The 22,261-nt window shown below is 40.3% G+C and overlaps 2 protein-coding genes across 4 annotated transcripts in view; both read left to right on the top strand.

Annotated features, from left to right (window-relative positions):
- Positions 1-1,836: 1,836 nt before the first annotated feature.
- On the top strand, positions 1,837-14,478 carry LOC308292220 (flavin-containing monooxygenase 5-like). The gene is made up of 11 exons (XM_080734516.1): positions 1,837-1,923; positions 4,111-4,249; positions 7,304-7,492; positions 8,828-8,993; positions 11,071-11,144; positions 11,576-11,644; positions 11,775-11,971; positions 12,144-12,291; positions 12,622-12,829; positions 12,936-13,008; positions 13,112-14,478. The coding sequence occupies exons 2-11, from the start codon at positions 4,118-4,120 to the stop codon at positions 13,527-13,529; spliced, it is 1,674 nt and encodes a 557-aa protein (XP_080590642.1). The 5' UTR covers positions 1,837-1,923; positions 4,111-4,117; the 3' UTR covers positions 13,530-14,478.
- Positions 14,479-17,937: 3,459 nt separating this feature from the next.
- The window catches only part of prrc2c (proline-rich coiled-coil 2C), a 44,832-nt gene continuing 40,508 nt past the window's right edge, over positions 17,938-22,261 (top strand). For all 3 annotated transcript variants that reach the window (XM_080723144.1, XM_080723145.1, XM_080723143.1), the window contains exon 1: positions 17,938-18,415. The gene's annotated coding sequence lies outside the window, so the exon portion shown is untranslated. The remainder of the gene's footprint in view (positions 18,416-22,261) is intronic.

Raw genomic sequence — 22,261 nt, 5'->3', positions numbered from 1 at the left:
TCATCTCCCGATTAGGGAGTCTTACTGGTTACAATCTAAAATATGAACCCTTGTTGTAAAAAACTAAAGTTGTCCTTTAATGTGTTCTTGTTCAGCTGCTTCTAAAGAACACATGTTATGATACAGTAAGTCACGTGGTCTTGCTGAAAACAGTTTGAAACGGCACTATGTATGTGGGGTGGCTCGCGGTAGCTTACAGTAGGCCCAATACAGCATCTTGCAATGGGCCTGGCGTACAAGATACGCCACACCACTAACATACCACTAACATACCCGTGTACCTGACAAAGTAGCCTACTTCCAAAATGTCAAGGATGTTCACAATTACAACACCAGAGGCAGCTCCACAGATCACATCTGATCCAACCCCGATTTGGCTCAAACAAAGGTTTACATTTCTCCTGTTATGCCGCAAAAATGTGGAACGCCCTATAGGAGGCCTTAAAGGAGTGTAAATCCCTACCCTCCTTTAAAACCGCTCTGAACAGTCACTTACAGGTGGCTGCCTGCTACTCAAAACTGGTAAACTAAAAAGACAAAGCCTATCCTTACCTCCCCCTGACCTTTCTGTAAATACCTAACCCTTCTTTTATTTTGTTTTTAGACTGTTTTTTTGATAATATTTTCTGCACTGTGTTCTATTTGTCTGTCATTTAATGTGTATTAGTTAAAAAAAGGACCCTAATCTAAACAAGACAAAATGCTTTCTTGTGGTGTTTATCCTTTTAGTTGACCTTGTATCAGTGAACTGTACAGTCATGTACCTTTTCCTATGCAAACTTCTTAGAAAGTCTTCAATTATTCAATCAATCAATCAATCAATCAATCAATCAATCAATCAATCAATGTTGCTGTTGTTGGTCATCCTCAGCTGGAAAGCACTTTAGGTCAATTCCTGTTGTTGTTTTACGGCCTCAAGATGTCGCTGTTGACATCGTCTACATTCATTATAGGGTAAATGTATAGAGTTTTGGACATTGACCCAATTTGCAGTGATGTAACAGGGGGGGGGGGGGGTAATCATTGAATTTTGGTTTTAACCCTCTAAGGCCCGCATTAAGAAATACTTGAAATAAAAAATTGAAAAAAATCAGATGGTGTTGTAGGAGTCCTATTAAGAGGAAAATGTAATGTTTTTTTCAAAAAAATGTTTTTGTAAGATTTTATAGCCATAAATCCAAAATCATAAATCATGATCTAATTTACATATGGGGGATATTTTTCAAAATAATAACATATGTACATGTTCTAGACATTCTAATGATCACCCAAAAAATAGTACAGGCATTTTACTTATGTTTTTTTTAGGTATAGCTTCCATGAAAAAGTGAGATGTTGTTCGTCAAAACTCTGGAATTTCAGCGGGTGTGGCGGGTGTGAATGTCAGCCCCTGTGGGGGGTATTTATATGCAAATATTGTGGCCAATGGCATTGTAATACTAAACAATAGAATCCAATGGTGGTGTTTAGGTGGTAGGGGGAGCTAAAATAAAATGATTTAAACCTTTTTTTGGATAAAATACAAACGTTGTAATATTACAACCGTGGGCCTTAGAGGGTTAAAGGGATATTTCACTTTAAAAAAAAAAACGTTTGCTCGTTTTATCATCTAATCCATAAAATGACCAAAAGTTTTTTTTAAGTGGAATATCCCTTTAATTAATCATTTTTTTAAAATATTATTATTATTATTATTTTTAATAATAATACAAACAAAAAACAAAGGGACCCATACAAATCTGTCTTCGACCCACAAATGGGTCCCGACCCAGTGTTTGGGAAACAGGGAGTCTTCTAATTAGATCGTGTTGTTCTGTCAAGTTCAGCCCCTATGGTTCGGCCTCCCCCAAGTTTTCCCTTATTCCGCCCACCATCTGGGTCAGGAAGAAACGTTGTTTTCTTCGGACTGCAGCGGAGCAACAGGTAGGATAACTTAAATAAACGTATGACATATCGTCACGGTCCGATTTCAGTCACCTCTAGTGCACAATAATCAAATGTGCCTTTTGGCTAATATCAAGTGTAGTGACTGTTCGTACCATTAGTCATTAGTAGCCATAAATTATAACTTCCAGCAGAGATCGCTAATATTCGGACGTTGTGAGAGACACAACGTCCGAATATTAGCGATCTCTGCTGGAAGTTATAATTTATGGCTAAGTCATTAGATGAGCTCAAACTTGCGTCGAGCTTAGCTTTAGTGGTTTATACGCGAAAACAAAACTTTTACAACCAAACAAAGGGCGACACCATGCGCTTGAAAACATACATTGCGAATCAAAATGTATGCAGGGCTGCAGGGCTGTTTACATCAATATCGATATTTGCAATTCCTTATGTTATTGTTAGTCTATGTGTGATTGATTATTGTTATTCGCGTGAGTTCTTTTGGTAGTGCTTTCTCGCTGTGGTGGAAAAAGTAACTCAAACGTTTTACTTACTGTAAGTAAAAGTATCACTAGTATCTCCATAATTACAACACCAGAGGCAGCGCTATACATATCACTTCCAACCCAGAGTCAAAACCAACAAAGGGTCAAACTCGTTTTTCTGCTATACCACCAAAATGTGGAAAGCCTTACCGAAGGCCATAAAGGAGTGTGGATCACTAGCATCCTTTAAAATTGCCCTGAAAAAAACGAACCTAGCCCAACCCTACCCTCCCCTGCCCCTTCTTTGTATATAGTCTACTGTTTGTTTAGACTTACTGTTTTCTTGTTTGTTTTTCTTTACATATCTACTGCATAGTACTGTGTTCTATCTGTCTTTCATTCAATGTTATATGAGATACTTAAATGGTTTCCTGTGGAAATAAGCTTAGTCTTTTCATGGATCTCCTTTTAGTTGACCTTGTACCAGTGAACTATACCGTCATGAAACTGTACCTTTTCCTATGCAAACTTCTAATAAAGTCTTCAATCAATCAATCAAAACTATGCTACAAGCAAGTCAAGGATTCTCCGGAATTCAAAATGTAGGCTACAAGTAAAAGTACAAAGTTATTGGTGTCAAAATGTAGCCTACTTCAAATGGACATAGCTGTCCAAAACCAGAAATGTTTTACTTCTTGTGAAAGTCTCTCTAATGCAGTGGTGAAAAGTACACTTTTGAGGATTATTGTTAAACTTTATGAGAGTGAGAGAGAGAGAGAGAGAGAGAGAGAGAGAGAGAGAGAGAGAGAGAGAATATGTCTGTCATTTAATGTCTCAATTAATTGAATACAAAAGGATTGTGATTTCTTGGGTTTAAATCCTAGTAGACCTTGTATCTGAACTGTACAGTCGTATATTGTAGGCCTAGGCTACTTAACTCTACTATAATTATTTGAAAACTTTAGTTACTTTGCAGATATACATTAGTATATTATAAAACGTGTATTAACCACTTTATGTAAACATAGGCTGTTTGAAAATATGCTCCCATCTAACTGAGCTTGTAGATCGGCTATTATCAAACATTTTAGTACTTTCTAATTATAAAAATAGAAAGTATATTTTGATGCCAATAGGCTACCTTTGTAGTTTTACTCGAGTAACATTTTGAACGCAGGACATTTACTTGTAACAGAGTGTTTTTACGTTGTGGTATTGATACTTTTACTTAAAGGGGCACTCCACCACTTTTCAACCTATCTTCATATAATAGGTCCTCACTAATGTTCATGATAAAATATCACAATTTTTTTTCTACTCAGTTTAGGAGAGCTGTGGGTGGGTCAAATCCTTCCTACCGGTGGCATCATCAATGGGAAATGCAAGCTAATAGAAACTGCAGGTTTTCTATTCCTGAAAAAGTTGCAATGTTAAAGTGGAAGCCATTGTTCTCGTGATAATATATATATATATATATATATATATATATATATATATATATTTATTTATTTATTTGTATTTTTTTTGTCAAACGATGATGTCACCTGTAGGAAGGATTTGACAGCTCTCCTACGAGACCCAGACTGAATAGAAAATAATTGTGCTATTTTATTATGAACATTAGTGAGGACCTATTATATGAAGACAGGTTGAAAAGTGGTGAACTACTCCTTTAAGTAAAACGGTACTTCTTCCACCACTGCTCTAATGTACGACCAACTTCACCTTGCCTGAACAGGTCCACGATGGTCCGGCGCGTTGCAATCGTCGGGGGCGGCAGCTCAGGTCTGACCTGCATCAAGACATGTCTGGACGAGGGACTGGAACCTGTCTGCTTTGAGAGCAGTGATGACATTGGTGGTCTGTGGAGGTTTAAGGTGAGTCCACCACACCAGGGGTCATCAATATGTCCGTAGGATACACAGACTGATGTGTCCGTGGCAAAGATTTTCTGTTTTACATACACACCATTATAATGTTCTTATTTTGATCATAAGACCCATAATACTGAATGTCAAGTCTCCGGGTTTTCTTATGTATGTATGACACTGATTTACTATGACACTATGTAGCCGCAAATTGCAACACTAGATTTTTTTTAATCGGATGAAAGGGTTGCAATTCTTCCCATAGGCAGCCAATGCATCAAAACGTTTTTTTTTTTTTTTTTTTGCTATTTGATTGTATTAAACCAAACAACATCAAACTCACCAATATTGTGGCTCTATGGAAAGCTTGCATAATCCTCTTTCTATCTGCAAAGTGTTTGTTCAGAGAAATCCACTGTATACATGTTATGAGCTCCTTTCTATCAAAAGAATCCTGTTCAGGTGATTATTTTTCTAAGTGCTAGAGTTTGGAAGCGCTCGTGGGAAGTCACTCAGTGGTCCTGTGTACCAGCTGGTTCTAAATGTCACATAGCCTAATGCAGGAGGCAGTTTGACATGGCGTTGTAGAAGACGAGCGCTTCCGAAGTTCAACACTTAGAAAAAAAACATGTCTGCTCGGATTTATTGACAGATATAACTCATAACATGTCTACGCTAGGTTTTTATGAAACAAACACTTTGCAGATAGAAAGCGGATACTCCAAGCTTTCCATACAGCCCCAATATTGGTGAGTTTGATGTCGTTTAATACAATCAGATAGCATAAAACTGTTTTGATGCATTGGCTGCCAATGGGAGGTATTGAAACCCTAGATTCATCCGATTAAAAAACAATCTAGTGTTGCAATTTGCGGCTAGAAACTATGTATGGCCCATTGTGAGTCCACGAGTACTTTTGGTTTTCAAACGTTTTATTTGCAAGGACCCCCATAACTCTGAGAGTGTACAAATGGAACAAAATGGGTCCATTTGGTTGTACACAGAATTATAGACCTGCATGTCCATGGCTAAATAGAATTTTGACAAAAATGTCGACCACAAGCTAGCATGGCGATGACCTCTGCCCCTGTTTAAGTTGTTTCTTTTTAGTTCAGTGGTTCTGAAACTTTCATGTCAAGGACCACTAAATTAAAATGACTGACTGACCCCCATCTGAAAACATTTTGTGATTTTCTGGAACCAGCACGAAAGGTTCGGATTCTGATGTCTAACCCTAACCATAACCCTAACCCTAGATCTCCATTTATGGGCATAAAATGGATGCAGACAGACAGATACGGATATCTCCATATATGAGCATAAATGGACACAGGCAAACAGATGGTCAAAGATCTCCATATATGGGCATAAAATGGACGCAAAAAGACAGATACAGATATCTCCATATATGGGCATAAATGGACACAGGCAAACAGATGGTCAAAACGGGTCATATGACAACAGGTATAATGGGGTTTGCATTAAAGGGGGAACCAGCACTGTGTCTGCAACACAGTCGGAGGCACAGACAGATACAGAGATCTCCATAATGGGCATAAAGGGACACAGACAAACAGATACAGAGATCTCCATATATGGGCATAAATGGACACAGGCAAACAGATGGTCAATACAGGTCCTACAGAGATCTCCATATATGGGCATAAAATGGACGCAGACAAACAGATAACTCCATATATGGGCATAAATGGACACAGGCAAACAGATGGTCAAAACAGGTCCTACAGAGATCTCCATATATGGACATAAAATGGACATAGACAGACAGATATCCCCATATATGGGCATAAATGGACACACGCAAACAGATGGTCAAAACAGATCCTATGACAACAGGTATAATGGGGTTTGCATTAAAGGGCGGGGCATTCATCCCCTATTTACATTGTTCCCGAGTTGGCCTTCGGGCGGCCGAGCTTCTAGTATCTCATAATGTACTATTTGTGCATGATTGAAAGTATACAAAAATCAAAATCGTTAAAATCGCTAAAACAATAGAAACACTAATCTTTTCTTTTCTCTAATTACAATCTAAACTATGAACCCTTATTGTAAAAAAAACTAATTTGTCCTTTATGTGTCCCCCAAAACAATGAATCACCAATGCAACACTGCTCCCCTCTAAAGTCCAAAATGGTGAAGGGATACAAGATCCTCAAAGCGCGCAATCTGCGCACTAGCAGGCTGAGCAACAGTGTTTTTCCCCCCACAGGCCATCAGACTGTTAAATTATTACAGTGAAAACAACATTAACCCTTGCATTCTGCACTATGCACTTTCTTTGACCGATATTCTTGCCCTGTGTTTATGGCGTAATTAGTGTTTTATTATTATGTTTTTATGATGATGTTTTTATTGTATTGGAGCTTCCGAGCATAGGTTTTTCACATGCATGTACCAAAACAGTGCATCTAAGTGACAATAAAGTGAATCTGAATCTGAAAATGTATCTTGACCCTTGACTCACTTACTTTATTTTATGATTCTTATGTCAACAGGCAGATAAAGAAATTATGCCAGCGACCCCCTATCAAGATTTGGATATATTAGGCCTAAGTCCGATTTGAAAAAAGCAATAAAAACCTATGTCCGATTTGAAAATTACCCACTGTTTTCTGGAAAACTATTACTCAGCCTCTGTAGCAGCTAGAAACAAAATTCCAAACTATTTGATAGCTTACACCTTTGGCTTTCATAGAAAACAATCAGAAAAAAAAGGGGAAAAAAATCAGAAATTACTGTACTTCATACTGTACCTACTGTAATACACAAAAATGTGTTCCCGGCCTGAGGGCGTAATACACAAAAATGTGTACCCGTCCATAATGGGTTAAAAAATATTCCAAAATGTTCAAGATTCATAAAAATGGGCAATCTACTAGTTAAAAACGTGCCACGATGCAAAACGTTGTGAGCTTGTAGATTGTCTATTTTCTATTGACAGTCAAATTGGTTAAACTGATTTAGATGTATATTAATCTATGTTACTGTGATCTCTCTTTATAAGTGAACCATCTCCCATCTCTCTGTCCTAACTTGCAGGAGAACCCAGAGGCGGACAGGGCCAGCATCTACCATTCCGTCATCATCAACACCTCCAAGGAGATGATGTGTTTCAGTGACTATCCTATCCCTGCACACTACCCCAACTACATGCACAACTCCCTCATCATGGACTACTTCCGGATGTACGCGGCTCACTTCCAGCTCACCAAGTACATACGCTTCAAAGTGAGGAGGCCACATTGAATATCTTGCAGTAACAAGTTTGACGAGAGCTATTTTATGCCCTTGAAATACTGTAGTTCTCCAATAGCATATAGAATATGTATTTTAAAGTAAAAACTATAAAAAATCACACCTAGGGCTCTATTATGATCCAGGTCTTATGCCTTAACTTCTTTGCCTTTTTTTTACTATTTTGAAAAACATTTTTAAATACTTCAAATGCTGATCTACATCTGCACGTTGTGAGCTTGCAGATCAGCTATTTGAAATATTTAAAAAAAATATGTATATATAGTAAAAAAAGGCAAAGAAGTTAAGGCATAAGGCATAAGACCTGGATCATAATAGTAATAGCCCCTAGTGTGAAATGAGCAGTGCTATGTATGAGTTCATCAAGCGTCCCGCTAGCCAATCACAGCGTTTCCTGCGAAGCTTGGCCAATGGGGACCCGAGCTTGGCCCGGACATTTTTTGAACACGTTTTTTTCCCCACAGGTTTTCGACCGGACAACAAAACTTTGAACTATTTGTGCCAGGATGTAGGCTTCAGTTTACTTAAGCCAGGACATTTTTGAACGCGTTTTCCCATTGGTTTTTGACCGGACAAAGCCAGATGTTGGAGCTATAGCTTCCAGGAGCAACGCTAAAAGAATTACCCGCACAGGCGCACACTGCCAGCTTGCACAGTACATTTATTAGAAGCAACATTTCGGTCAAACACAACCTTCCTCAGGCATGAGGAAGGTTGGACTGGATTGCTTTCAAATAAAAGGGAAATTACCTCTGTACGGGACCGAAACATTGCTTCATGCGTCGTGCAAGCTGGCAGTGTGCAGGTAATTCTTTGGTTTGTTGTTTACCGTTTTGCCTACTTGCCTGCTTATAGTCTTTTAATCTACTGTACATTTACACTTTTTGTTTTGTTTTATTGTTTACAAAAAGAGAGAGAGAAAAAGAAACGGCAACCAACTAAACAATGTTGCACAAGTTGAACATGGGAAACCAAATGTGTAAGAAACGGATGCATTTTTGCACAGATTCAAATTCTGTATTTTCCTGTGTAATATTATTTATCCTAATGCTCTATTAGGAATCTGATGCCATTATGGACCTGTAACTCAGAGAGTGTACAAATGGAACCTAATGGACCCTAAATTAACACAGCATAAATGCGATTTTACAGTGTAGATTCTGGGTCTCCAGGAGATATAAAATGGGATTCTGCCCCCCTCTAATGCATATCAAACTGGTGGTCTTTGAAATGAGAAGGGTTGAGAATCACTGTGTTGTATAACCAGCAAGGTCTTGAGTGTTCTTTATTCTGCCTCTCTGTTGTCAGACCAAAGTCCTGCACGTGAAGCAGAGAAATGATTTCTCTCGTTCAGGCCAGTGGGACGTGGAGACGGAGAACCATGATGGGAAGAAGGAGAGGCACATCTACGACGCTGTGATGATCTGCATCGGACACCACTGTCACCCCAACATGCCTCTCCAAGACTTCCCTGGTATCTGAGACCCAAAAGAGAATTGTGTTTGTTTGTCTCCCTGGGACCCATAACTTTAAGCCCTATTTAAAAAAAAAAACACACACACACACACACACACACAATTTATAAGCTCACAAAACGTTGCGATGCAACTTGTAGATCTTTTATTGTCTCCACCAGCTGAAGGCATGGGGGAGAGTATGTTTTCGCCTCCGTCCGTCGGTGCATGCGTCCGTCCATCTGTCAGCCGAAGGCATGGGGGAGAGTATGTTTTCGCCTCCGTCCGTCCATCCAGTTTGTTACCCCTAATCTCCGGCGCCGTTGGCCCGGTCGCTGCCAAAATGAGCACACAGATCGGCCGATGTTTGCAAAACACATTTCTGTACACTACTCTTAGAGATTTTGTCCACAAATCCTACAAATCGATAGACAGTATCTCTACAGTCATGTGATCAACATGGATCTGTCCGATTTTCCATATTCCATCCTGATTGGCTACAATTGGCTCCCAAAGTTTGCAGGATTGCTCCGTTTTGAACAAAATGCCTCAAATCATGAACACAGCGTGCAATCTTGGTGAAATTGGGCGCGCCGCACGTTCCCACTAGGCTGAGGAAAAGAATGCCACTTCAAATTTCTCAAATCAGCCTCATGGTGGCGCTATAACAGGGCAATTTGTGTTTTTACCTTTAACTCCACCGATAAGTGCAAAACTTTGTATGTGCACTCCCTAGAGGCTAAGGATAAACCTTTGCCCTGCATTTTTCACATTTGCCTTTATAGCGCCACCAGGAGGACAACTTATGTAAAACACATTCTTTGCTATTATTGTTTCTCCAACAATCATGCAAATCAGTACACAGTATCTCTATAGTCAAGTCTGATCCGTCTGATATTTCATATTCCATCCTAATTGGATAATATTGGCTTCCAAAGTTTGCAGGATTGCTCTGTTTTTGAACAAAATGCCTCAAATCATCAACGCAGCTTGTATTGCTATTACCGTGAAATTTGCCACACATATTCCCACTACGTCAAGGAACAAATGCTACCCTAGCGCCACCAGCAGGTAAACTTTAGCCAAACACATTTTTGGAACACAATGCCTCAAATTATGCATGCAGCGTCCGACTGCCATGAAAGGTCTAAGAACACATGCCACGCTTTTTACATTGGCCTATTATAGCACCATCAGGAGTCAGGACGCCTGGCCTGGTGGAGACCTGTGCTAGGAAGAGCACTGCTTCTAGTTTATTTCTGTAATTCTTCTGGAAAATGATTTTATTTTATGCAAAAAGGGGAATATTTACTCGCAACCCTTAAAATTGGAGTTTGGGAATCACTGATACAAACCGTGCAAAATAAAAACAAAGACATGGTTTTGTTGATAACATCCAAAGTCCAAAGTTTGTTTGTATACTGCATGTCATACAAATTGAAACTGTATGCTTCATGGGAAGTGCACGACATAAATTCAAACGATTTCATCAGCTGAAACTAATAGGTTTGATCTTTTAACTTAGATTCTCCATTACAACTGTAGCATAAATTTGTCACATAAAAGACTACAATGCTGTTATGAAGTCACTAAACACTTGTTTTAAATTGGGATCCAGTGTGAAATCTCACCCTGTAATAGTCAATGATTTCCCCATTTGAGATGAGGATTGTGTGTAGTTACAGCAGGTGTATGTCAGCCACACATGATGAAATCCAAGTATGGTGTTTGGTAACTTGATTTATGATTCTGTCTGACAATATTTCAGATGAACTGTTTCATATTCAGTTCAACTCTTACTCAGGCCCCTGATGACACTCTAACATAATAAGTGTTTTTTGAAGCCTCATTTATACTTGAGCACTAGTGTTGCATGCCAAAAATGACCAAGCTTACAATGTGTTGCAATGACACGTGTTGTGAGCTTCTATATATGCTATTTTTGTGAATTATTTTTTAAACCGTTGTAGGACAGAGTATAAATTAAGCTTGAAATGGGCAGGGCTACTACACTAATACTAATTTACAACTAACACTATAATAAATAATGACAGCCCTGGAAAGAAATGAAACGTCAACTATGCGTTTATCTTTCAGGAATTGACACATTCAAAGGAAAGTACTTTCACAGCCGGGACTACAAGACTGCTGAGGAATGGCGGAATAAAAAGGTTATTTTTCCCCCTAGATTTCTGTTGTGTCCAATGTTCTATTTCCTAATGTCCTACTTCTGCCGTAATCTGAAGACTCACCTCTTGACTCCACCCCTTAGCCCGTAGCACTTGCCCTAGCCTTGATGACCTTGCAGGCTTATGCAAAGATTAAAATGTAATTAAATAACATGTTATTTAGACAGACGCCAGGTTAATCTGTTGACCTACAGTTTGTACAGTATAGTTTCAATGTACGTAATCTTTTTTTATATTACTGTTTAGAGATTGATGATAGGTTCCTGGTTTACCTGATCCTGGACATAATCCTAGATACCATCTCTATGCATTACCTCATGTTTACCTTGCTCACTGTAAATCGTTCTGGAGCGTCGCTAATTGTAAATTAGTTTGTGTCTCAAAATCGAATGAAAATATTGTATCACCAAAAGGTTGTGGTGATTGGAATTGGAAACTCTGGAGGAGACATTGCCGTTGAGCTAAGCAGAGTTACCAAGCAGGTTTGTCAGTTTGTAAAATATGCATGTTTCCCCAGGCATGCACACTAATAATGTGATGTTAATCTGATTCAATTCATTCAGATATTTGTGGCGATTCTGGTTGATCCCACTTCTCACCATCTTTTCCCAGGTTTTCCTGAGCACTCGGAGGGGTGCCTGGATTTTAAACCGAGTGGGGGATTACGGGATCCCCTTAGACATGCAGTTCAACAGGTTGGCAGAAATGTTGAAGCATCTTCTCCCCTTTAACTTTTTCTGCGGCCTAGTGGAGAACAGACTCAACCAAAAATTCTGCCACAGTCTGTACAACCTGAAGCCAAAACACAGGTATCTTAAAATGTGTATTACCTATGCATGCTTTTATGTATTACATAACAGTTACAACAAAGCTTGTGAAAACGAAGGGTTTTAGTACCACATTTTTTTCCCCTCAAAGTATTGTCATTGCTCAGTATCTTGCTCAGTATCTTATTAACACACATCTGAATATTAATATCAGATTGTTCAGTCAGCATCCCACGGTGAACGATGAGCTGCCCAACCGTATTCTATCTGGAACCATTCAGGTGAAACCCAACATCCGCCGAATTCAGGGATCCACTGTGGAATTTGATGATGGGAGTGTGGTGGAAGACATTGACTTGGTGGTAAGTGTAATAGTATCAAAAGTAAGCCTTGCCGAGCCTTGAAGCCTATAGGGCAGGAGCTTATCTCCTGGGAGGCATGGGGTCCCATTTTTGGAGTCTTTGGTAGTACACAGATACAGTAATGTCTCCCTTTCTGTCTCTCTCCTTCAAACGGCAGTAGATGAGTACAGTATGTCAAGAGGCCGCCTGAATTGGACTGAACTGTTAGGGATTCCGTGTCTTTCTCAAGGACACCTTGACATGGTACCTACTGCCAGGAGGAGTAGGGGTTGAACTGGAACTGCGCTACTGCTGTTCATTGATGTACTGTACATACCTTCTGTCTTGCAGGTATTTGCCACAGGTTACAACTTCTCTTTTCCCTTCCTGGAATCACATGTGCTCCCAGTGTCTGGAAACAAGGCATCTCTGTACAAGTATGTATTCCCCCCTGAGTTGGATCGCCCTACACTGGCCATTATTGGCCTGGTACAGCCGCTGGGAGCCATCATGCCCATCTCTGAGATGCAAGCTAGATTGGCCACACGTGTCTTTAAAGGTGATACAGGATGTACCTCTTTTTATATCACACTACTATGCTTCAAAGAATGCTTCAGGAGTAATGGGGAAGTTAATTATGTAAATTCTGACTTCAATACACACAGGCTGCAACAAGCTTCCCTCAGTGGCTGCCATGCTTAAGGATGTGAAATGCAAACAGGAAACCATGGCTAAAAGGTACTACAGTGGATTTACTAAATTCCGTTTCTGTTCAGGACCAAACAGATGTCTGATGAAATGGTCCTGTCTAACCCAGGTCTACCTCTGAACTTTATTTCAGGTACGTCACTAGTAACAGGCACACCATCCAGGTTGACTACATCTCCTACATGGATGAGTTGGCAGACCTCTTAGGGGTTCGGCCCAATATTGTTTGGTCGCTACTGATGGATCCCAGGCTGGGCCTGAGTCTGTTCCTGGGTCCTTGCACCCCATACCACTACCGGCTAAGAGGGCCAGGAAAGTGGGCAGGGGCCCGTCAGGCCATCCTTACTCAGTGGGAGAGGGTTGCTCAACCCATGAAGACGAGACCAACTGATCAATTACATGAGCCTAAGCGCTCTGTGATGCTTCCTTTGGTTCTGGCAGCCACTGCCCTTGGCCTGGCTGCATATTACAACAGAAACGGCCTCCCAACTTTCCTACAAGAGCCAAGTGCTCTGCTGGACAGGTTAAAGGTCTATCTGCCTGGACAGTAATTAATTAACCTGCTTGACTCGGATGAACCCAGATGATTCTCATTGTATAACATGGCTCAGTTTCTTGACAACTCCAACTTGTTTAATAATTAACTGACTAATGTTCCCTTTAACATTACATTAATCTGCCTGAACGTGCTGTAAAAATCATAATACACAAGGAAATGTCGCCATCTAGAGGTGTGAAGTCTGATCAATCCTGTGCATGCTTGCAAATCTTCAATGTGTAGCATATGGCTACAGTGAAATTCTATTTTAATAAATACGATATTTTAAAGGGAACATCCATCTTGTCAATGGTTTTGTGTTACATCAAACTCAGCATAACTTGCTCTCTACAGATTGCAAATGTTATATATAAGCTACATTAAATTATTTAAGGTTCTTCTGATTCTTACCTGTCTGTGTCATGGAAGGCACAATTTACTTCTCTGGTAAAATTTTCAGCAACATTGTTGTGATTTTTCTTTTGTTCTAATCTGACATTTATGTAATGTAAATTCGGACTAATGAACCTTCGGACTAATGAACCTTCGGACCAATGCAATGGCACCAATATTGACTATAAGACTATAACACTAATAATTCACAAAGAAATCACTGAGCAGACAATGGGTCACCATTACAGGTCATATACGGTAGTCACATATAATTAAGAACCACTTTATCAAAGAATATTCAGGGTGTCTTATTGTACACTGGTATATACGGTACACTGTATGAAGCAATATCCTGTCATTTGTTGACTATAGGGTTAATGCCTTTTACTTCCACTTTATAAGTTATTCTGAGCATCTGCCAACTGCCTAAATTGTAATGTAGCCATTCCTGGATGTTTTCAGCCACAGCCATTGTATCACAGATTCTAGAAGACAATTTAGAAGGAACTTAATATAAAGTGTTTTTTCTTCTAATAATCATAGCTAGATACACTGTGGAAAATAAAGCATTTGCGGTCTAATATATTATGTCCTTTTTAATGTGTTCTCTGTTTATCCTGAAATAGCACAAGGCAATGGGCATCGCATCACAAAATATCTTCAACATCTCAGAGGCAAATATTTTACTTTTTTTATTTACCACATTTTCTTTGATGTTTAGAGATCCCCATCTGGACCAATTCCAACATAAAAGTGATGAAAACATTCATCATTATCCATGATGAGTCCTATATGCTACTTTTACATTTAGTGCTGTAAATACATTTTTATGCCAATACCTTTGTACATTTACATTTTGACAGAGTAACAATGTATTTTGTAGTATAGGCTAGCTAAGTAAAATATCCGAGTAGCTTACTTCTTCCACGACTGGCCTACTGTTGTATTATTGTATTTTCAGGCAAATGTGTTGTCTTGATGTCTACAGTGTAGAATAGTAGGCCTGGCTACAGGTCATATTTCAGATGAGTTAACTCATCCAACAAATATAAATGTTAAAATAATCCAATATTTCACAAACAATCAGAGATGAGAGAAAATACCCCCATAGTGTAACATAACATATACAACAGTAACATCACATGCTCACTGATGCTTCAGGTGCAATCACAATTTACAGAATGTCTGTCAGCCATCTGTCCACATGCTGACTTGACTGATACTAAACAGTGTCGCCACCATGGTAACAACAACAACCCAGAGTCACCTCAAAGAAAGGGTCAAACTCGTTCTTCTGCTATACCACAAAAATGTGGAATGCCTTACCGAAGGTCTTAAAGGACTGTGGATCACTAGCATCCTTTAAAATCGCCCTGAAAAACCACAGGCAGCAGCCGTTGGCAACTGGTACTAGCCCAGCCCTACCCTACTCTGCCCCTTCTTTGTATATACTTACTGTTTGTATAGGCTTACTGTTTTTTTGTTCTTTCTTTTTTTACTGACTATATCTACTGCATACTGTGTTCTATTGGTCAGTCATTCAATGTTATATGAGATACTTAAATGGTTTCCTGTGGAAATAAGCTTGGTCTTTTCTAGGATCTCCTTTTAGTAGACCTTGTACCAGTGAACTGTACCGTCATGAAACTGTACCTTTTCCTATGCAAACTTCTAATAAAGTCTTCAATCAATCAAAAAACAAACAGCCGCATGCTGAAACAATGCCCAAATAATGCCCAAATAATGTCTGTCTGACATGATGAAGCAAGTGCCCAAATGTGGAGATGACATCACAGACTGGCCTGAACATGGAACAGCATATATGGGCACAAAAGAGAGCCAGACAGACAGAGATAAGAGATCTCCATATGATGTATATAGGCATGAAAGGGACAAAGACAGACAGACGGATACAACGGGTATTGCACAACTGGACGTCAATGGTCTGGGTTCTCTAACATTACTTCTGAGACTCCTCAAGGACATTCAGTCACTCATATACTGTCCACACCCATGTAGAAGACTACTAGTGTGTGTGTGTGTGTGTGTGTGTGTGTGTGTGTGTGTGTGTGTGTGTGTGTGTGTGTGTGTGTGTGTGTGTGTGTGTATATATATATATATTGTAATGTTTTAGGAACATTTAGCTTCTATTTACTTTTTATTATGGTGGGATTTTTTTTATTTTTTTTTACTGTTTTATGATGTTATTTTTGCATGGTAGGCCTACTGTGTTTATTTGTCTTAATGTTTATATGAATTGAGCACAAAAGGACCACAATGTAAACAAGCCATTGTGCTTTCTTGTGGTTTAAATCAGTGGTTCCCAAACTTTTTAGCTTGTGACCCAAAAGAGAAATTTGATGTTTGCCATGGGACTCAAACTAGTGAAACTAGCAGATCTACAAGCTCACTACTGCTTCGCATTGTGAGCTTGTAGATCAGCTATTCACTACTTCTTAATTAATATTATTTTGTTTTCATGGTATTTTGTGGGTTTGTTTGTTTGTTTGTTCTTTTGAAATACAGGCCTATATGTTTTTTTTAATGTAGGAAAAGGAAATGGGATTTTTATTCGAGTTGTGACATGACCCCTATAAATTTGTCTGACCCACAAATGTGTCCCGAGACTCCAGACCATGCAGTGTTTGGGAACCAGTGGTTTAAATCCTATTAGTAGACCTATCTGAATTGCGTACTGTCTTGTACTTTTCCTAAGCAAACTTCAAATAAAGTAGTCAATCAATCAAAGGCCAAAGGTTTGATCGTGGAACAGTTTTCAAATGAACCGCCGCACAGAAGCAGGACCCAAGGACCCAAGGAAGATCAAAGAAGGAACGGACACCAACGTCATTTTCGTCATTTCAGGCTCCATGGGACGCCGCCATGACACTTTGGCCACCCAAAATTAACATTAGCGTCTATGAGCACTTCGTCACTTCCGCCACCCAAAAGTGGCCACCCGGCGTGCCAACTTCCGGGTGTTGTCTGTTCCTTGTAGATATTCCTTGCAAGGACCCCGGAAAAGGAACCGTCCACGCATAACTTGTCGGCATAGGGTTGCCAGGTTTGGTAAAAAGCGTTTTGGGGTCTTATAAGTGCGCTTATGTTTTACAAAATGTTTATTATTTATAGCTTATTTACACATTGTATTAATTTAGCCAATTACACATAGACATATTATAATTAGATAGGTCTATAATCTATTTTTATAGCGTCTCTGTTAAGATAATAGTCTAAAAACTTAATTGGTAGAAACGTTACACGTTACAGTAGCAATCTGAAAAGATCGTTTGTTCAATCAAACTATGCAGGCCAGGCATAACTGTCAAAGTAAACTGTGACTGTCAGAGCTTGGATACAGTTCTTCTGGCATTTTCTAAGACACAGTAGCCTATATTTAATTATTTGTGATATTAAACTAGGCCTACTGTCAGTGTCTCCTAAACTGGGGTAACATCATCACATGTCCAGGTCCACTTTAAGGGAACTATTAGTGTGATCAGCATTTATCATAGCAGACAGATCCATGTTAAACTTTAACTAAAGGTAGCCTATAAGACATTGGTTCTCAAAGTGGGGTCCGGGGACCCCCAGTGGTCCTTGATGATAGTTAGGAACAAATGGATCATTGTGGTATGTAACTCAGAGTGTACAAATGGACCCTAACGGTACACTCTCAGAGTTAAATTAACATTGAGTTTACAATATAAATCGGGGTCTCAGAGATAGACAAACTGGGAGTCCTTGATATTAAAATAGAGGCGTAAAAAATCTTCTCTTATGGGGGGGTCCCTCTATCTATTCAAATGGGTCCACGGGCTAATAAGTGTCAATATGGGGGTCCTTGACATCACATGAAAACGTTTGAGAACCACTGGCGTAAAATAACGAGGCATAATATAATAAAATAAACAAATCCCCTTTTCTGTGTACGATTTGGCGTCCCAGAAAAGGCGATAACGGTCGATAAATCTGGCAACCCTGGGTCTGCCATCTTTGATTGTGAGACAGACAGGCCGCGGCGCGAGCAGCGGGGCCTCACTCAACCAGGAGAGACAAACTCGTCTCGCACGAGATAACAACGGGGTGACGGAGGGAAGACACAAGAGCCGAGCCGTACCCCATTATTCCCCCGGCGTTCAAACGTCCGTCCGAACGAGCGAGAGGACGGAGCGGCAGTCCGAAAGGGACGCATTATAACGACAAGAAGAAAGGCTGGGGACGAGGACGAGTCGTTAGAAGCTAGAGCAAAAGCTTGCTGGTGGCACCGCGGCGAGCTAAACCAGCTAACCACCGTTAGCCGAGCCAGGCTAGCAGGCTAGCCGCAGCTTTTGTAATCCGCCGGCCACACACACACTCACACGGTGTGTGACACACACACATAGTCACACACGTACACACTGTTCACGACACAAACCCCAGGCCAACATTCAGACTTCTATAGTCCCAACAGGCCAACAACAAGAGACACAAGCGGACAAAGAAAGAAGAGACCGGCGGCTGCAGGTGGGTTGGCGTTGGCACGTCAGGGATGTTGTACTGACTTGAGTTGTGTCGGTGGGTTTCTTTTCTGGTGAAATGCCTCATGCTAGCTGGTTAGCCAGCCTGCTGTGGTGGTCGCGATGAGAGCTAAATGCAGTGGTTTTTCAACCCTTTTCACATCTCAAGGCCCGTTATTTATTCGGCATTTGAGCCACGGAACACCATCTGATGAGATTTAGCCTCTGTCAGACCCAAAGCCTTTAGACGATTTTGTTGTCGTTTGGATTTGATTCTGTCCACAATTCCATACTGTATTGATGTGGTACCATCTCATAGGATAGATACAGGTAAATTCTTTTACATTCTGTAATTGTGTAGACTTCTTATACAGTAAGTAATGAAGATGTTTAACAATGTTACTCTTCTCAAGAGTTAAAGATCTATAACGATCCATTTGGTAACCAACTCCATCATTTAGCTGAGGACCACCTGGAACCCCCCTCAGGGACTACTGGTGGTCCCCGGACCACTGTTTGAAAACCACAGAGCTAAAGGAGTGTGTGTATGTGATGGCGACCGGGAGAAAACCGAAAGGATGTTAAAAAGCGATGCACGCCGCCTGGCCTCTGCTCTCTGCCTGCCGCTCAGCACCACGTTGCACATCTGGAATCAAAACCTGCCTCTGTGTGTGTGTGTGTGTGTGTGGCTTGCCGGCAGGGCTGAGGCGTTTTGGCCGTCTGCTGATAACGTCGCTGCGGTGTCGGCATTATTTTGGGCCGGGTGAGTTCCCGGCGGAGAGGAGGAGAGGCCCCTGTGTCTGTGAACCACCCTGCTCAGTGCTCACCACCCCAGTATAATCTAGATTCTAGTAGTCCATGAAGCAAGATGGCCTGACTCATCAATGACACTGATTTTGCAGAAACATGAACGAAAATAGAATTTTGAGCTAGTCATATGAGCGGCCAGACCTAAAGGTGTCTGTCTCCGACTATTGCGTTGCTGTTGGATTTCCACATTTGGATGTTGGGCATAATTATCTGTATTATTGATGAGCACTATGATTTGTCAATCCCACAATCCCTCAAGATGGTACAGGAAGCATTCAAGATTTCCCTACACGGGGGGCACATTTTTAGTGCATTAATGAACAGCTCACGAGTCTGGCCCCAGGCCTAGGGAGACTGGGGAGTGGATGTCTTGAAATGATTCAATGTGAATGTCATTGAATCATTATGACATCTCCATCAGTAAACTTTGAGAATGAGTGAATTTATGCCGTTTCCTGCTTTTTTGATGTAGGGGTTGCCTTTGATTTTTATCTATAGGTTAAAACATTTTTAATGCACAAGTGATTTGATGGAAGTGAGTTATTGATTTAAGTCAGCTACTGTATTTAATCAGATCATAGATGTACAGCCGGAGATAGAAATTGGCCTAATTAAATATAGAAACATGGGGCCAAAAATCAAGATTGCTAGACATTTCCTTTTGACTAAAATGGATTTAAACTTGAGTCGAGTATGTAAATCAAGCAGCTGACAGCCTTTCCATTTGAATCATTCTGTGAACTTTGTTTTCTTTGGCGTTTTTCCTTTCTGGCATTCATATTTCATAGCATGTTTTTCATTAGTGCAGGAGGTTAAATCATCAGTGCCTTTATATATCTTGTCTCTATCTGGGTAGGCAGTGAGATATTACAGTCCCTTCACAAGGGACTCTCCCGCTCGGGGGTATTGATGGGCCAGGTAGGGCAGAACCACAATAGTTTGAGGTTTGGCTGAGGGTCCTTATCTTTCACCACCCCGTCCTTCTGCATGGGACAATAAAAAAACGTTTAAGAGGAGTGTAGGTATGGCAGTACATGGTACTTTCTACCGTGTCCAACCTCAAAATCTTCATAGAGCAATAGACTAAATGGAGCCTTATACATGGAAGTTGGAGTGGCGGTCACTCACTGCATTGTCCCTTTCTGACCATCATACTGTATGGGAGAGAGAATGAGAGGGACTGGTGAGTGACTCAGTTGATAATATCCACCTACTTAGTACTTACAGTAGATGACTCAGAAGAATATAAACTGGAGATATTGGACTTCTCGACTGTCTCTGTTTCACTGCATCGTCTGCAGTCATTTGTTTAGAAATGTAGAAACAAATGTCATTGGCTGACTCCCATGTAGTTCAAAATGTCATTATTAAAAACTTTTAATCAATGCATTTTTTTTTAAACCTGCTAGTTGTAACAGAGTGTGGAGGGAGCCTATTCAGACAACAATGGTACTCGCTCGCTGACCAGTCTCCCTGTGAAGTGAGCAGTGATGGTGTGTGACACATGATATGTGGTTCCTTCCTGTAGAGGGGTGGCATCCTGACCAGGGCAGGAAACCAATGTTTTAATTAATTTGCCACAGTGGCCAAGGCTAATGGGTTGAAATTGTACCAGCCATTTCAAATTCCAAAGTGGGCTCCCAAACTGCGGTTGAAATGGACCAAATTTGTCGCCAATAAGTGCCAGTGTGTGGCTGAGGAGGTGAAGTCAACACACACTCAAAAACACTCCTATTCGCTTAACAGATCTTCCTTAGCAGAAACACCTTTTTGATGTGTATTGGCTGCTGGACATGGGAAGAAAGGAGGACACCAAGAAAGGTTTACTTTTAATGTAATGGAGTGACTGCTGGGAGGAAGTCAATCTAGGTATCGGGCAATGGGAACAGCCAGTAGGGATGGGATGATAATCGTTATTATTATCGTGATAAACACTCACAATAATCGTATCGTGGAGATGTAAATTTATCGTGAAATTATCCCCTGTCATGCACTGGGATCAATTTACCTTTTATTTGCCGAGCTGCATATCTGGTACCATTTACACATTATAATTGGTAAAACGGACCTGGAAATAACGTACTTGATAGTCTTTTGTTCCACACTCTACCAAATCTCTTTGCCAAAAAATAGCCGATCTACAAGCTCGTGACGCGTTGTGACTTTGTAGATATCTACACATTTCTGGCAAATGTTCTGCACCGGGGTCATGGATGTTGGCTTGTTGGGGATATTTTGATTGTCGCGATAACACCGTAAATCACAATTCTTTTTTACATGAAATGTTCATATCGTCCCATCCCTAACAGCCAGAGGTTGGACTTAACCAGTTGAGGGTCAGGAAGTGGTATTTGTTTTGATAAAGATTCTTCCCTTGCACCCCCAAGAAGGTTTGAGCTGATAAAACCGTCTGAGAAGTAGAGGAGAGGTTTGATGTTAAGTAACCTTGGCAATCACAGCATGTCCTTGGCTGACCCCATGTACCCAGGATTCGGCCGTGGTTCCTCTGTTGGTTGTAGAACGGACGTGGACCATTATCACTGACTCTGTCTGCCTTGCATCTTATCAACCTCTTTCCATAACACCTCCCAACACACGCCAAACATTTTGGCACAAACCGGCTGACCTTTTTTGTTAAGTCACATAGGCCTGTCACAATTATTACATACCGGTAATCATCTAATCGCAATTAATTGACATGATCGCAATTATTTTGTCATAAAAAATGTTCACATATTTTCAAACATTCTGAACAAAAATAGTGGAAATGGCAGATCTACAAGCTCACAATGCGTCACAAGCTTGTAGATTGGCAATTTCCATTATCAACGTTCTTTATAAGTATTAAGTTGTCAAATATGTCAGTAATTTCTTTGTATATTTAGGTTATGCAACTTCAAAGCCTACAAGCCAGACAGAAATGCAATTGTCAACGACAAAAACACAATTAAATCTTTAATCGCTATTATTAATGAATGTTAATGAATGTTTTGATTAATATTGTAAATCACAATTTTGACATTGTGACATGACATTTTCATAT

This window comes from Nannobrachium achirus, assembly GCF_963921795.1.
Source record: "Nannobrachium achirus genome assembly, chromosome: 1".
NCBI lineage: Eukaryota > Metazoa > Chordata > Actinopteri > Myctophiformes > Myctophidae > Nannobrachium > Nannobrachium achirus.
This window is presented reverse-complemented; position numbering and strand designations above follow the sequence as displayed.

Bases quoted from the DNA above. Each gene is read 5' to 3' on its own strand.
- LOC308292220 (XM_080734516.1), top strand. From the start codon at position 4,118: ATGGTCCGGCGCGTTGCAATCGTCGGGGGCGGCAGCTCAGGTCTGACC. The intron at 4,250-7,303 runs GTGAGTCCACCA...CCTAACTTGCAG, and splicing joins GTGGTCTGTGGAGGTTTAAG to GAGAACCCAGAGGCGGACAG. The intron at 8,994-11,070 runs GTATCTGAGACC...TTTATCTTTCAG, and splicing joins GCCTCTCCAAGACTTCCCTG to GAATTGACACATTCAAAGGA.